At 45.7% G+C, this 16,208-nt stretch overlaps 1 protein-coding gene and 1 long non-coding RNA gene across 4 annotated transcripts in view; both read right to left on the bottom strand.

The window, feature by feature from the left end:
- Window positions 1–11,704, bottom strand: part of CTDSPL (CTD small phosphatase like) — an 80,653-nt gene extending 68,949 nt beyond the window's left edge. For all 3 annotated transcript variants that reach the window (XR_014494173.1, XM_083377023.1, XM_083377022.1), the window contains exon 1: window positions 10,830–11,704. Coding sequence is in view for 2 of the 3 variants with exons in the window: in XM_083377023.1 (XP_083233149.1) it covers window positions 10,830–10,905 (76 nt within the window). In the remaining variant the exon portion in view is untranslated. The remainder of the gene's footprint in view (window positions 1–10,829) is intronic.
- The window catches only part of LOC310648912, a 468,719-nt gene that overhangs the window by 72,457 nt on the left and 380,054 nt on the right, over window positions 1–16,208 (bottom strand). The window lies entirely within an intron of this gene.

The following is a 16,208-nucleotide window of genomic DNA, read 5'->3' as shown; positions in this document are numbered from 1 at the left end:
CCAAATACTATGGCAAAGATGCAAAAATGAGATAAAGAGCATTCTTACATTCATTAAGATTTAAACAGGTTAATTTAGGATGGCAGTTGAGACCGTAATTTCCATCACTAAGTGATACGGTCATAAAGTGGCAATTCCTGCAGTCCCAACTGCCAATGTTAACCAAATCCCAAGATTATTAGGTGAGGCAACTCCCCTGCTAGCTTTATACAGTTGCAAGAAAAAGTATGTGAACCCTTTGGGACTACGTGGAGTTTTGCATGAATTGGCCATAAAATGCGCTCTAACGTCATGTAAGTCACAACAATAGAAAAACACAGTCTGCTTAAAATAATACTACACAAACATTAGCTGTTGTCATGTTTTAATTGAACATAAGATGGAAACATTCACAGTGCAGGGTGGAAAAAGTATGTGAACCTTTGGACTTAATAACGGGTTGACCCTCCTTTGGCAGCAATAACCTCAACCAAACGTTTCCTATAGTTGCAGACCAGACCTGCACAACGATCTGGAGTAATTCTGGACCACTCCTCTTCACAAAACTGTTTCAGTGTAGCAATATTCTTGGGATGTCTGGTGTGAATCGCTCTCTTAAGGTCATGTCACAGCATTTCAATCGGGTTGAGGTCAGGACTCTGACTGGGCCACTCCAGAAGGCGTATTCTGTTCTATTGAAGCCATTGTTTTGTTGAATTACTTGTATGCTTTGGGTCATTGTCCTGTTCCATCACCCATCCTCTGCGGAGCTTCAGTTGGCGGACAGATGGTTGTACGTTTTCCTGCAAAATGTCCTGATAAACTCTGGAATTCATTTTCCCATCAATGACAACAATCCGTCCAGGCCCTGAGGCAGCAAAGCAGCCCCAAACCATGATGCTCCCTCCGCCATGTTTTACAGTGGGGATGAGGTTTTGATGTTAGTGTGCTGTGCCTTTTTTTCTCCACACAGTGTTGTGTGTTTTTCCCAAACTCAATTTTGGTTTCATCTGTTCACAGTATATTTTGCCAGTAGTGCTGTGGAACATCCAGGTGCTCTTTTGCAAACTTCAAACGTGCTGCAATATTTTTTTTGGACAGCAATGGCTTCCTCTGTGGTGTCCTCCCATGTACTCCATTCTTATTTAATGTTTTCCTTATTGTAGATGTGTCAACAAAAATGTTAGCATGTGCCAGAGATTTCTGTAGATCTTTAGCTGACACTCTAGGATTCTTCTTTACCTCATTAAGCATTATGCGCTGTGCTCTTGCAGTCATTTTTACAGGACGACCACGCCTAGGGAGAGTAGCAACAGTGCTAAACTTTCTCCATTTGTAGACAGTCTGTCTTACCGTGGACACATGAACATCAAGGCTTTTGGAGATACTTTTGTAACCCTTTCCAGCTTCATGCAAGTCAACAATTCTTGATCATAGGTCTTCTGAGAGCTCTTTTCTGCGAGGCATAGTTCACATCAGACAGTGCTTCTTGAGACTAGTAAACCCAAAACAGGTGTGTGTTTTTAAAGGGCAGGATGGCTGTCAGCAACACATCCAATATCATCACACTGGTTGGAGTCAAGGTTGGCTCACTCCTGGCTCCAATTAGCTCTTGGAGAAGTCATTAGGCTAGGGGTTCACATACTTTTTTCACCCTGCACTGTGAATGTTTCCATCTTATGTTCAATTAAAACATGACAACAGCTAATGTTTGTGTAGTATTATTTTAAACAGACTGTGTTTTTCTATTTTTGTGACTTACATGACGTTTAGAGCGCATTTTATGGCCAATTCATGCAAAACTCCACGTAATCCCAAAGGGTTCATACTTTTTCTTGCAACTGTATAACCAGTGGTCTGGGGGTGGGTGGGGGGTGCACAGAAAACTGCAAATCCCAGGGTGAAAGCTAGGTAAGTGGCTACTGCTAGGTGAGGCAATAAGATATGTAGGGAAGGCACCGTAAAAAGTGCAAGGGCATGCCCCAGAGGCACAGCCCAAGTTGGAAAGGGTGTGGGATGCACAGGAGTTTGGCATAGATCATGGTGGGGTGGGGAGGGGGATGCATGAAGGCAAAGGGGCTGGGGGAGAGCAGCAGACAGGGAAGACTTAGCAACTTGTGACCTTCCCTGGCAGTTTCCAGGTCTATTTTGTGTAGAAGCCAGCAGTGAAGATTGCAAACAGAGATCATGTGATCAAGGGGCTCTGCATCTGGCTATGTGAATAGGCTGCCAAGGGCCCCCAGATCATGATCACACGACTCGGGCTGGTGGGGTGGTGCTGCTGGGACAACCAGAACTGAGGACTGGTTGTAACCATCATTTGACAATGCCACTGTAACTCTGAATGGTTGCTAAATGAATGGTCACGGATCAAAGACTACCTGAACCTAACTGTTTTTAGCAAGAATTCTTCATCTTATAAGATGGAAGCCACATCAGAATGACCCCATTACTGCTGGCTACTCTTTCTCCTTTGGTTATCAGTGTTGATGGGTAGCACCTGCCACTGGCTGAGAACAACAGTAGCTGTTAACAACATCACATAAAAGAACACTGTCCAAATTATAGCTTTAGAAGTTACCCCTTGCACAACTGAGTCAGGGAAATCAATCATCCATTTCTCTAGGTACAAACATGTAGCTTTGGCTGGTTATTTCAGGATAAAAAAAGGAAAGACTTCATCAGATTTTACCTACCAAATTAGATGCCTAAGGCAGAAGTTGAAAGCAAGAAAAGAACACAATTTCCCCCATCCTTTAATCTGTAAGGGAGAGAGGTCATAGTGCCACCACTTGTTAGATGCCTGGGAACAATACATGGTCTATTAAGCATCTTTTAACTTGCTTCCTTTTATTTCACATGCTTTGTAAAATATTCCACATGCTTTTAAAGTTAGGCTTATAAACAAGAAAAAAGAAACCATACATATGCAGAGCATACTATTGATAGGAAAGATGACTAACTAGAATTTGAAGACCTCAATAGCATTGCTTCACAAGTTCCATCCGCTGTAAATATTTCCATGTCACTGCTACTATACAATAGTTCAGTGCCATTGAATTAACACTGTATTATCTTACACTCCCCTTATTGTAATCTCAGCTATATATGAATTAAAGAGTATCAACATGCCAACAAAAAAGCAGATTGTGCTTAAAGTCCCAGCACTCGATCATTCTTCAAAGCACTTAATTATAATGACAAGAGTCTGGAAAGAAATTGTGATTAAGCAATTTATTTATTCGGTTTATTCGGACATTCCACCTCTGGCTATGGGGGGTGAACTATTACCCCCCGTAGATAGGGCTCGCAACTTGGGAGTCCTCCTAGATTCATGGCTCACCTTAGAAGACCACATAGGAGCTGTGACTAGGGGGGCCTTCGCCCAGGTTCGCCTGGTGCGCCAGTTGCGGCCCTATCTTAGCCGGGATGATTTGTGCACGGTCACTCATGCGCTCGTGTCCTCTCGTCTGGACTACTGCAACGCTCTCTACATGGGGCTGCCCTTGAGGACCACCCGGAAGCTCCAACTGGTACAGAATGCAGCCGCGAGAGTGGTGTTGGGAGTCTCCCGATACTCCCACGTTACACCTCTGCTCCGTGAGCTGCATTGGTTGCCAGTTGTCTTCCGGGTGAGATTCAAGGTACTGGTAACGGTGTTTAAAGCCCTCCATGGCATGGGGCCGGAGTACCTCAGGGAACATCTGCTGCCGGCATCAAGCTCCCTGCGCCCTGTGCGTTCCCACAGAGAGGGCCTCCTCAGGGTGCCACCGATCAGAGAATGTCGATTGGTGGCCCCCAGGGGGAGATCCTTCTCTGTGGGCGCTCCGGAGCTGTGGAATCAGCTACCGGTAGAGCTCCGGATGGCGCCCGATCTTCGCTCCTTTCGTCGCGATCTCAAGACATTTTTGTTTGTACAAGCTGGCCTAGCCTGATGGGGATCGGTGGGGTTGTTTTATTTTTGGTCTTTTAATTTTATCTCGGGGTTTTTTAGAATTGTACTTCTATTGTTTTTAATTAGGGCAATTGTTTAATCACCTTTTAATGTTTGTATTTGCTATTTTATTCTGCCCTGTGAACCGCCCTGAGTCCTCAGGGAGAAGGGCGGTATATAAATGTTATTAAATTAAATTAAATTAAATTAAAGTTCAGGATGAATTACAAATATTAATCCAAAATGACTATTACTAGAAGAAAAAGAACTTTTTGCTAATTTTACCATGAACAACAATCACTTCAACTTACATTACTATATTCAATGTCCATTATATCAACACTAAGAAAGTTAGAGAAAAGTTCTACATAAATTTGGTTACATTGTTTAAACATTTCAATGCTTCTATGTATCTTACAATCTTTGTTTTTGGTTTCCCCCCCAAAAAGTCAATACTACAGAAAATTTTATTTACTTAAGACAGCCACTCAGCTTACCTGTATGCTAACTCCAGGCACATCACAAAACAACAGTAGGAACATCTACACCCCCATTAACACCATATAGGGGAATATTTGTAGCTGAGGTTAAACTGGGGTGAGGACTGGGGGCGTTTCATGCAGACATTTCAAGAAAACAACCAAACTCAGAGCACCAAGGACCCCACCATAATAGCAATAGCACTTAGACTTAAATGCCAATTCATAATACTTTGCAGCCTTCCCTAAATGGTTTAGAGTCCGTGAATGGCCCCCAAAATCTGAGTCTTCATTTTACCGACCTCGGAAGGATGGAAGGCTGAGTCAATCTTGAGCCGGTCAGGATTGAACTGATGGCAATCGGCAGTTAGCCTGCAGCACTCCATTCTAAACACTGCACCACCATGGGTAATACAGATACTTCCCGACTTATAACCACAATTGGGATCAGAATTTGTTATTAAGCAAGGTGGGTGTAAAGTAAATTGCACTTGATTTTATAATCTTTTTGACACACTTGTTAAGCAAACCACTGCATCATAAGTGAATCATATGGTTGTTAAATGAGCTTAGTTTCTCCCATTGACTAGGCTTGTCAGAAGCTGGCTGAGGCAGTTACAAAGGATGGTGCACATGATCCAGGACAACACAACTGTTGTAAATACATGCTAGTTGCCGAGCGCTCAAATTCTGATCACGTGACTAAGGGGATGCTGCAACAGTGTGAAAACAGATTATGTCACTTTTTTTCAATACCGATGTAACTTTGATCAGTCACTAAACGAATGGTTGTTGACGTCGTAACAACTATTCCTCCATATATCAACACTCATTTTGAAGGTTATGAGTCAGCCAAATATCTAAGGCAAGAGAAGAATATTTTGAAAAATCTATTTATTCAGCAGCATCAAAATACCCAAATGCAGTTTATTTGTACTTGTTTGTGCAAAATTAGTTATTTAAGCATTCCTACCATACTTCCCCCCCCTTTTTTCATGGTTGATTATTTCCAAAAATTATACAATTACTGTATATCCTTATACGGCTGCTTAGACATCATCCCTTTTAGGTAAAATGCATATAACATCAACACACATGGGAGATTTATATACGCTAGGAACAAATTATAATACATAGTTTGGAACCACCGAATTTCATTGCAAAACCAACGTAAATATAGTGGCAAAGAACCAGAACATGCAGACAAAAGTTTATTTTATTTCTTAGTAGATTGCAGCCTCGTTTACTGTAGATAAAATTCCTCTGGTTGCAAAATAATGTAGTTTGTGTGAGATTGGCTGGATTAATGCAAAAAAAGAACATTGTTTTAGCTGTATATTTAATCTTAGAATGAATACATAGAATGAAGGCTATTGCTAAGCACATTGGTTTGTGCTTAAATTGTAAGCCGCCCTGAGTCTTCGGAGAAAGGTGGGATATAAATGGGATTTAAATAAATAAAATAAAATAAAATAAAATAAAATAAAATAAATAAATAAATAAATAAATAAATAAATAAATAAATAAATATTTACAAAGCTAAGGCTTTCTCAGAGAGGGCAGATCACTTTGTCAAACATGCTACGATGGTCTATATAACTTTCCCCATTTTGAGTGTCCACCAAGTAAGCTAGAATCTTGCTTGCCAACCACTCGTTCAGTAACCATTTATAATTGTGACGGTGACGAAGGAGTGGTACTTCAATCAATCTTTAAAGTTCTGGCTGTCACAGTGTTCCCATGGGCACACTGGGTGCTTGCAGTTACATGATGCATTATTTGTGGTCGTTCCTGCCAGCTTCCCCAGAAGCAAAGTCACTGGGGAAGAAGGAGTTGCTCTGGTCCTCCTCGCCTTCACGTGTTTGCGCCAGGCTACCCGTTCTCATGCCGTACCATCCACACCCAAGCCTTCCTGGGCTTATGCTGCACCATCTAATCCAGGGGTGTCAAACTCAATTTCATTGAGGGCCGCATCAGCACTGCGGTTGCCCTCCAGGGGCCAGGTGGGTGTGGCCAGGGTGGGCGTGGCCTGCTGGGTGGGCGTGGCTAGAGTGCGTGTGGCCTACTGGGTGGGCGTGGCCAGCTCTACATCGTTGGCATCAAGGGTGCCTATGGGGGCCTGGGCAGGAGTGGGAGAGATCTGAGGGTCTCTGGCAGAAGGAGGGTCTCTGGGCCAGGGCCAAGGCAGTGGGGGCCGCTCCCTCACTGTTTCCAGGATGGCTTCGCGGGCCGGATGAAACCACTTCACGGGCCGGATCTGGCCCCCGGGCCTTGTCTTTGACATGTCTGATCTAATCTGTGGTCTTTCTGTATAGGCACTCCTCGACTTACAACAGTTCAAGTTACTATGGCACTGAAAAAAGTAACTTATGGCCGTTTTTCAGTTATGATCTTTCCAGCATCCCCCTGGTCACGTGATCAAAACTCAGATGCTTGGCAACTGTTGGGTATTTATGACCGTTGCTGTGTCTCAAGACTCATGGGATCGACTTTTGTGACCTCCTGACAAAGTCAATGGGGAAGCCAGATTCACAATTGGATTACTAACTTACCTACTACAGTGATTCACGAAACAACTGTAGCGAGAGAGATTGTAAAATGGGGCAAAACTTACTGAACAGATGTCCTCACTTTGCAACAGAAATTTTGGGCTCAACTGTAGTCGTAAGTCGAGAACTACCTGTATTTATGTGTGGCCTGCCTGTCTCCTGAAATTCATGGCCTCCCCTGGCTACCTCCTGAAGCATCCCTACGCCCCTTACCTTCCAACACTTCCCGCTTAATGACCTGCACGTCGTAGGATTAAAATGGCACCTGGGACTGTTGATACTGAATGATGCAGTTTTATGATGTTGTGCTTTTTGATTGCAATGCTTAGTGACAGCAATCCTGATGCCAGCTGCTGTCATACTCCAAGGACTACTTTTATCAGATTATGATCATGCTGTCCGGGGAGGACAAATCTTTTGTTCTAACATCCTTGGACAACATCTGGTTAGAGAAATTTGAGCTAATATCTTCGGTTAGATTTGGGGAAAATCACATTCAGATCTTTGTTTACTGGTAAAACTCATAGGTAGCCTCCTGTTTTAGTAAGCCCCCTCACACAGCTGTTATGAGCAAATATTCCATTATATTTGCAGGTAGTCCTCGACTTACGACTACAAAAGAGCCCAACATTTCTGTTGCTAAATGAGACATTTATTGAGTTTTGCCCCATTTTACAATCTTTTTTGCCAGTTAAGTGAATCACCGCACCTGTTAAATTAGTAACACAGTTAAGTGAATCTGGCTTCCCCATTGACTTTGCTTATCAGGAGGTCGCAAAAGGGGATCACGTGACCCCAGGACACTGCAACCGTCATAAATACGAGTTGGTTGCCAAGCATCTGAATCACATGACAATGGGGATGTTGTTAAGGGTTGCAAGAGTGAAAAATGGTGATAAGTCACTTTTTTCAGTGGTGCTGTACCTTCGAACGGTCGCTAAATGAACTGTTGTAAGTTGAGGACTACCTCTATAACAAATACAGCAGAAAGATAAGGTTCCCAATGTTTTTTTTCCTCTAGCCCCTTATTTCCTGGGGACACTAGCAGCGTTTCCTCATCTATCCTATTTTCTGGGATCAGACAGAAATAGATTTTTATGTGTGTTACGCTGCTGTATGGAAAAAAGTAATACAGCCTTTCCCTTTCAAAACTGCAACACAAATGAGAATTCTGGATCAATTTCCTATGCAGTTGGCATCTTGCCCACCAAAGGACATGGACATTTCCAACTAACAGGCAAGTGCTTTTCATAAGGACCAGCAAGATGGGCAGAGGTAGTTTAGCCCAGCCTCCCAACCACTGCATCCCAGGAGACAAAAACCCTTCTACCTAAGACATGCAATGATGGCAGCTGGCTCAAACTTTATAGGGAGAGAGGGTACAAGAGAAGATTCTCATCCCAGTTCCAGAGTAATAGCTAAATTTAATTATTTTTGTTCTATTAAATAAGGCCAGGAAAAAGCCAGTTTTTCACGAGCTGGCATATTACTGTACCTAAGGAAAAAAGGATCCTGAAAACCCAAATTCTGACCAAGGCAAGGGCCCTGTTCTTTGAGTTGAGATCAATTTCTTCTCACCTTATAGACACATAGTTTTCTGGGCATATTACGGAAAAGGTTAGCCACTGTCTTCTTTGAATTAGCCTAGTAATCTCCCATTGAAGATCTAAGCCCAAATGTGTTTAGTTTCCAAGCCCATCAATTTCAGCCAGGTAATGAAACTGGTGGTCTCCGGTATTATTTATTTACATTTTATATTATAGTACAATCACAGTTAATCAAACCAAAGGCTAATGTCCCATCTTGTAAACCTGTAAATGTACAACTGTCTTATAAGCCTGTGGGCATATATGGACAGATAACAGATAAAGAAACTTAAGCATTATAGCAGCTTTCTTTCTCTCTCACACACACACAAGGCATGAAATCAAATTATACCCACTGTCAGGAGCTGAAAGAAAACTTCCTTCTCTAATTCCATAATAACTTTACAGTTAAATCCTCTTCAACATTTGAGTTTTTGCTAAATTGGTTTTAGTGCCTTTTTAAAAACATACAACCTAATAGTGAAGAATTCTAAATCCATGGCGCTCACCCAAATTTATTAACTATGGTTTAGAAATCAGGAGCAATTTTAAAATTAATCTCTAATTTTAATTATATTTTAACTAAAACTGTCATTTTCTAATCAAGTATCAACTAAGAATTGTAGATAATCATATTTAGGACAACAACTAACCTTGTTTTTGTTGAGGAACAGCATTTTTGAGAGAGGGAAGGGAGGGGAGGGGAGGGAGGGAGGGATGGTAGACAAACATTCAACTTGGCCTGATCCATTTCAGCCATGGTTTAAAAAAGGGTAAAGAATATTATCAATCTGAGCTACTGGTGCAGAAAAGTTTTATCTGCACAAAATGGTAACTATTTTGTATTTGTATTTCTCAGAAAATATCCTAATATGAAAACAGACAATAATTTCTCAAGTTTGTGAACTTATCATTTTACCAATGTTACACCTGGTATTATATACTAAATGCAATAACTCTTCACCATGTATGTTTTATATATGATTGGTAATCAGATTTCCACATGTAAGTATCACAAGCAAGATTTTTTTTTAAAAAAATCAGAATCTCAAAACATTCCTTGCATATGGAGGGACTGAGAGAAGAAACCATGACTATTTTAAAAAATTAAATTTGTGTAAGCTATAGAGAAATTTAAGCCTGCAGCAAAAAGTATCTTTTTCCATTATTTACACTATCAGCAGATATGATAATTAAAAGGAAAAATCACAGAATTAAAGAACAGAAAAATAAGATGTAGAATTCCAATCCCTGCAGGATGCTCCAGCCTTCACCAGAATATTACTGGCTATTAACCTGCACAATCCCAGATCAAACAAGTACAGAGGTGGAACAGACACACATACAGCAAGCACACTAAGCACAGCTCCAAAGCTCAATAAATGCTTCTCTTGTACGAGAAAAAAAATATATTATTAGCCTCAGTATTATTTTAATCTTTTTTTTTCAGGTAAGTGCACATATACATCAGATTTTTTTCATTCTTGTGTTTTTTTTGAAGGACCCTATTCTCATAACATATCTACACAGCTAAATCAATTGCAATACATTTCATATTTTAAAGGTCGAGGACAGTACTTATTTCTAAAGTTTTGCTCCATCGACGAAGCCTTAATTCAAGCCTTCCATCTGTTTAAGAAAAACATAAAAATAGTCTGTCCAGGTTTCCCACCAGAGGGAGGCTGCAAGGCACCTTCTATTTATTTTGGGATGAGATCTTAAAACAGCATGCTTATGACCGGTTCTGTTTTGCCCTCTTTTTTGGTTGTCAAATGTTTCCCTCTCTGTTTCTTCAGTGACAGATTCGGTGACAGATTCGGCATGTACCCTGAACAAAATGTCTCCAGTCCCAATCCCCATTTTGAAGGGATCCTTAAAACTGCCTCTCCCACCAAATACCCCAGAAGCGCTCACGCACACATGCACACACACACACACACACATGGCAAGATTTCAAAAGTCATCCTAATAAGCTCAATAAAGGTCTGGTTTGCCCTGCCAGAGAGTCCTGGGTTTAAGCCCAGCTGGCCGAGCAGAGAAGCCAGCTTACCAGAGTTGTTGTACTTCAGCTTAGGAAGGTGTTGAGAGACAAACGCAAGTGAGGGGGAGAAAAAATGCATGTTATTTTTAAGAGCTGTATTTAATTAATTAAGCGGTTAGGATGGAAGACATTCTCCAATGGGATGGAGAAACACGATTTTCCCCCACACACACCACCCCCACCCCCGCACAAACCCTAACCCCAACCAGGAGGGTGGCTCGATCACGGTTTAAGGTGACCCACCGAGAACCAACTTCTCACCTTTATCCTGAGAGCAAGACAGGATTTCTTCTTCTTTGGGGTTAGTCACCTGGGTGATAATGGACGGGTGGTCCATGGAAACTGAGTGCGCTTTTCACCTGGCTATTATTCCCTCCCAGAGGCAGCTTCGGTGGGCACTTTTTAATTAAGCTTTTCTCCCTTTAGGAAATCGGGAGGCGGGTTTATAAATGGGGGGGAGGGAGGGAGGGAGGGGAAAAAAAACCACTCCTCCAAAACGAAGCCAAACCAAGCCAAAAAAAGGGGGAGGGAGGGAGGGAGGGGGAGGAGTAGCCGGCCAAGCACACCCCGGGCTGAGGGAGCCAAAAAAAGCCCCCCCCCCGCAGGGAAAAAAAAGAGAGTGGGGGAGGGGTGCTGAAACTGCTCCCCCTCCCCCGCCGCAGAGGTAAAAGGAGCGGCTAAAAGCGCAGAAATGCCCGCGCTGACACGGCAGGCCGGCCGAGCATCCCCTCCCCTCGTCGGCCGCGGCCCAGGACAGCCTCCCCGCTGCGGCTCACCCCGGGCCCCGGAGGGGCTTCGGCAAGGGCGGGCGACCCCCGGCCGCGCTCATGGCACCGTCAGGCGGCCTCGCTGGCTGGGAAGGGCCCGCCGGGCAGGAGGAGGAGGAGGAGGAAGCGGCCCCCTCACGTGCCGCCCCCCATTACCTCATCCCGCCCCCGCCGGCTTTTTCCCGCGCTGAGGTGCGCCGCCCAGGGCGGTCGCCGCTGCGCCCTCAGCGCCCCGGCTGCTCTGCCCGCCGTCCGCCCCGCGGCCCCGACCAGGAGGAAGGGAACGGCAAGGAGCCCTCCGCCGCCGCCGCCGCCGCCGCCTCAGGCATCACCAGGGAGGCGGGAAGCGGCGCGGCGCCTGCTCACTCGGCCGCCTCACAGCAGCCAGCCGGCCCCGGCGGACCAGTAAACAAGGGGGTGGGGCCTCTCCGCCGTGCCTGTCAATCCGGCCGAGGGGCGGGGCCTCTCCGCCGCGACCCAGTCAATCCGAGGGAAGGAGAGGGTTAGGGTTAGGGCGGGGCCTCTCCGCCTCGCCCTGTCAAGCGGGCGGAGAGGCAGGGAGAAGGCGGGGCCTCTCCGCCTCGCCCTGTCAGAGAGGGGGCTGGAGAGCGCGCGGGGCCTGTCTGATCCACCCGCCGCAGCCTATCGATCCAAGGGAGGGAGGAATTTCTCCCGCCCTGGCTGTCAATCCAGAGGCTGGAAGGAGGCGTCTGAGAAGGGGCGGGGTTTGTCGCCCGCATCCTGTGAATCCAGCGAGAGGGAAGGCTCGCCGCAGAGGGGGCGGGGCCTCCCGATCGCGGCCCGCCAATCCAGTGGAGTGGGCGGAGAGATGGACGGGCTGGCCAATGATTGGGGGTGGGGTCTCGCTGGTACCGATGGAGGCGGCGGTGGGGGGGGGAGAGCAAAAGGAGTGATTCACTTAACAACTGTGGCAAGGAAGGTCGCAAAATGGAGCAAAACTCGAGAAATGTTTCACTTAACAAAAGCAATTTGAGGCTCCATTCTGGTTGTAATTCAAAGGCTACCTGTGCTAGGGGCCGCATATCTTTGGCTTGCTAAAGAAAATAAGATGGTGGGAGGACACGTTGCAGGTAGAACCTCAACTAATGACCATTCATTTAGTGACTGAAGTGACAGGACTTTTTTCCCCCACACAACTCTTCCCTCATCCCCTGATCAAAATTAAGACGCTCAGCAGGTGACTCATATTTATGACAGTTGCAGTGTCCCAGGGTCACATGATCCCCTTTTGTGACCTTCTGACAAGCCAAATCAATGGAGCCAGATTCACTTAACAACCATGTGACTTACTTAACAACTGCAGTGATTCACTTAACAACTGTGCCAGGAAAGGTCGTAAAATGGGGCAAAACTTTCTAAACAACTGTCTTGCTCACCCGTAGAAATATCCCCTGGATGGAAGCGAAAGTTGGATTTTAATAAAGCAGGAGCGGTCAAGTATTGTCACCTTTATAATAACAACAGCAAAAATAATAATAATAAAGTTGGAAGGGATCTTGGAGGTCATCTAGTCCAACCCCCTGCTCAGGTAGAAAACCCTATAACATTACCGTTGCCCGCCGTTGATAGGGCTCGCAACTTGGGTGTCCTCCTGGATTCACGGCTCAGTTTTGAAGATCATATAGGAGCCGTGACCAGGGGGGCTTTTGCCCAGATTCGCCTGGTGCACCAGTTGCGGCCCTATCTGGACTGAGATGCCCTACGCACAGTCACTCATGCACTTCTGACCTCCCGGTTAGACTACTGCAATGCCTTCCACATGGGGCTGCCCTTGAGGACCACTCGGAGGCTTCAACTGGTGCAGAATTTAGCTGTGCGACTTGTGATTGGGGCTTCCCGATACTCCCATGTAACACCTCTTCTCCGCGAGCTGCATTGGCTTCCGGTTGCCCTCCGGGTGAGATTCAAGGTGCTGGTAATGACCTATAAAGCCCTAAATGGCTTGGGTCCGGACTATCTAAGGGAACACCTGCTGCCGGCATCATCTTCCCATCGTCCTGTGCACCCCCACAGGGAGGGCCTTCTCAGGGTACCGCCGGTTAATGAATGCCGGCGGGTTATTCCCAGGGGAAGGGCATTCTCTGTGGGTGCGCCTGCCCTATGGAACCAACTACCCACGGAACTTAGGATTGCCCCCGACCTTCGCTCATTTCGCCGGGACCTGAAAACCTGGCTCTTTGAGCTGTTTGGTCCAGACTGTGGGGTTGTTAATTTAATTGGGTTTTAGATTTACTTTTGGGGCTTGAATTTAATTTAATTGTTTTAATTGATTTTTGATTTTATTTTTTTGTATTTCATGGTTCCAACTGCTCTGTAAACCACCCTGAGTCCTACGGGAATAGGGCGGTATACAAATCCAATAAAATAAATAAATAAATAAATTACAGACAAGTGGCTGTCCGTTTGTCCACCTTTGAACTTCGGCATTAGAGAAGAGTCCTTAGAATAGCAAGCATAGTTAAGAAAACAAACTGATGGGTCATTGAGCAAATAAACCCAGAGTTCTCATTCGACGCAGATATGATCTGGGTCAAATTATCCCACTTTGGACACACGATGTGAACATCTACCTCTCTGGAAAACTTGTAAAGCTGGGAACGATGGAAGGAAACAGAAGAAGACAACCAGCATCAACCACTCAATTGTCCAGTCCCCTCAAAAAATCTGCGGTAGTGGAAAGCATTGAAGGAAAGTGGATGGACACAGTTACAGAGGTCATGGGGGCATCACTGTAGGACCTGAAGGACCAGGCTAAGAACAGTTTTTTCTGGAGAACATGAACCCATGTAGTCACCAGAAGTCAACACTGACAAAGACACGTCATGAATCCATTGTCCAGCTCCCTTGCAAAGTCCATAGTGATGGAAGATGTGGAAGGAAAGAGAAGAAGATGACCACCATCAAGAGCAGGGGTCTTCAAAGCTGGCCCTTTTATGACTTGTGGACTTCAACTCCCAGAATTACCTCAGCCAGCCTGACTCAGGTAATTCTGGGAGTTGAAGTCCACAAGTCATAAAAGTGCCAGCTTTGAAGACCCCTGCCCAAGACGAAGATGACCAGTAGGAAGGTGGATATAGTGGTGGGAGCATTGTTGCAAGACCTGAAGGATTCCCCGGATAGATAGATTGTCATAGAGAAAAATCTAACAGAATAACAAGAGCTGGAAGGGACCTTGGAGGTCTTCTAGTCCAACACCCTGCTCAACCAGGAGACCTTATACCAGGGCTTTACAACCAGTGGTACGGGTACCACCTGTGGTACATTAGCACCTGGCAGGTGGTACGTGACCATTCTAGAAAAGTGGTAGCGGGGGAGGGGAATGTGCTGGACCGGTGGCAACACCGCATAAGCCTGAGTGAGAGACGGCTGGAGCTGCAGGGCTGTCAGGGCTCAGCGGAAGCGCCGGGATCAGCGCCAGGATCCAGCTGGAGCTCAGCGCTGATCCTGCCACTTCTGAGCCCAGAAGAAGCGCTGATCAGCTGCAATGTTGCAGCATCTCCAGGGTCTTGTGATTTACATTCAGATGCTTGGCAACTGATTCATATTTATGACGGTCACAGTGTCCCAGGGTCATGTGAAGTGACCAAAACCTGCTGCAACCACCCAGCAGAGGGGAGAGGGAAATAAAAACCAAACACCCCTCCCACCCCACCCCCGCTGCCAATCCTCAACAGAAATGCTCACAACAATGAAAACCTCAGACAGGAAGAAGAGCGTCGCCGGGCGGGCAGGCAGGTGTCTTGCTCGGCTGTGGCTTGGGGGGCACTTTTTTCAATGCCATTGTAACTTCGAACAGTCACTAAGCAAACTGTTGTAAGTCGAGGACTACCTGTACATCATCACTTTTTTTCCTTTTTTTTTTTTGGTCAAGTTTTTGACCCCTTACTAGGTGACTGGTGATACTCGGATTTTACCATATCCTAAAAGTGGTACAATGGGTGAAAAGGTTGAAAAGCCCTGCATTAGGCCACTGCTGGTGCCCGCAGCGGAAACTCCACCCAGCACAAAGGAGGTGAAGCAACTGGCTAGCAAGCTCTAGTAAAGGTGGTAGAGCATGTCCCCATGCGCTCGCTGTCCTCTGTGTGCAGGAGCTGATGGTGGCAAGCAGCAGCCACCCCTACCTTGCCTTGCCCCGCCCCCCACAACAATGGCATCCCCCGCCCTACCCCTTGCCTCACCCCACAGAACGAGCCTCCTGCCCACCGCCCCATCCACCAGAGGCCCCCTGGATCTCCCCCAATCCTGCCCAGCCCCCACAGGTGTCCCCCCATGAGCAAAATCAAGGTGGCCACGCCCACCCTAGCCATGCCCACTCAGTCTGCCGTGACCACCGCAGCCATGCCCACCCAATGGGCCATGGCCCCCCACACCCACACCCACGCTCCCCTGAGGACACCACAATGCTGATGCGGCCCTGGCACTTTGTGATAAACAAGTGGGTTTTGGGTTGCGGTTTGGGCACTCGGTCTCTAAAAGGTTTTGCCATCACTGACCTATGCAATCGATCGCTGTCAGTAAAAATGTTAGGATGATCACATTTGTGTAACAGTGGACTTCTTGAAGAGAAGATACGCTCTCCATTTATGGAGCTTCTACAAGGGACCTTGGCAAATGTTTTATCGGTAGTCCTTGACTTACATCCATTCAGTGACCATTTGAAATTACAGCAGCATTGAAAGTCATTAAATGGAGTGCTTAACAATTCCTTTGCTTAGAAACAGACATTTTGGGCTCAGCTTTAGTCCTAAATCAAGGGCTATCTGTAATGGATTCTCCAGCACACTGTAGAAATTGAAGTAGGTTAGTGATTCTCACTCTGAGAGATTTTAATATGAATCAATTTGAATAGAGC

Source organism: Vipera ursinii, assembly GCF_947247035.1.
Source record: "Vipera ursinii genome assembly, chromosome: Z".
NCBI classification, from domain to species: domain Eukaryota; kingdom Metazoa; phylum Chordata; class Lepidosauria; order Squamata; family Viperidae; genus Vipera; species Vipera ursinii.
The sequence above is the reverse complement of the archived record's forward strand: the minus strand, read 5'-3'. Positions and strand labels throughout refer to the sequence as shown.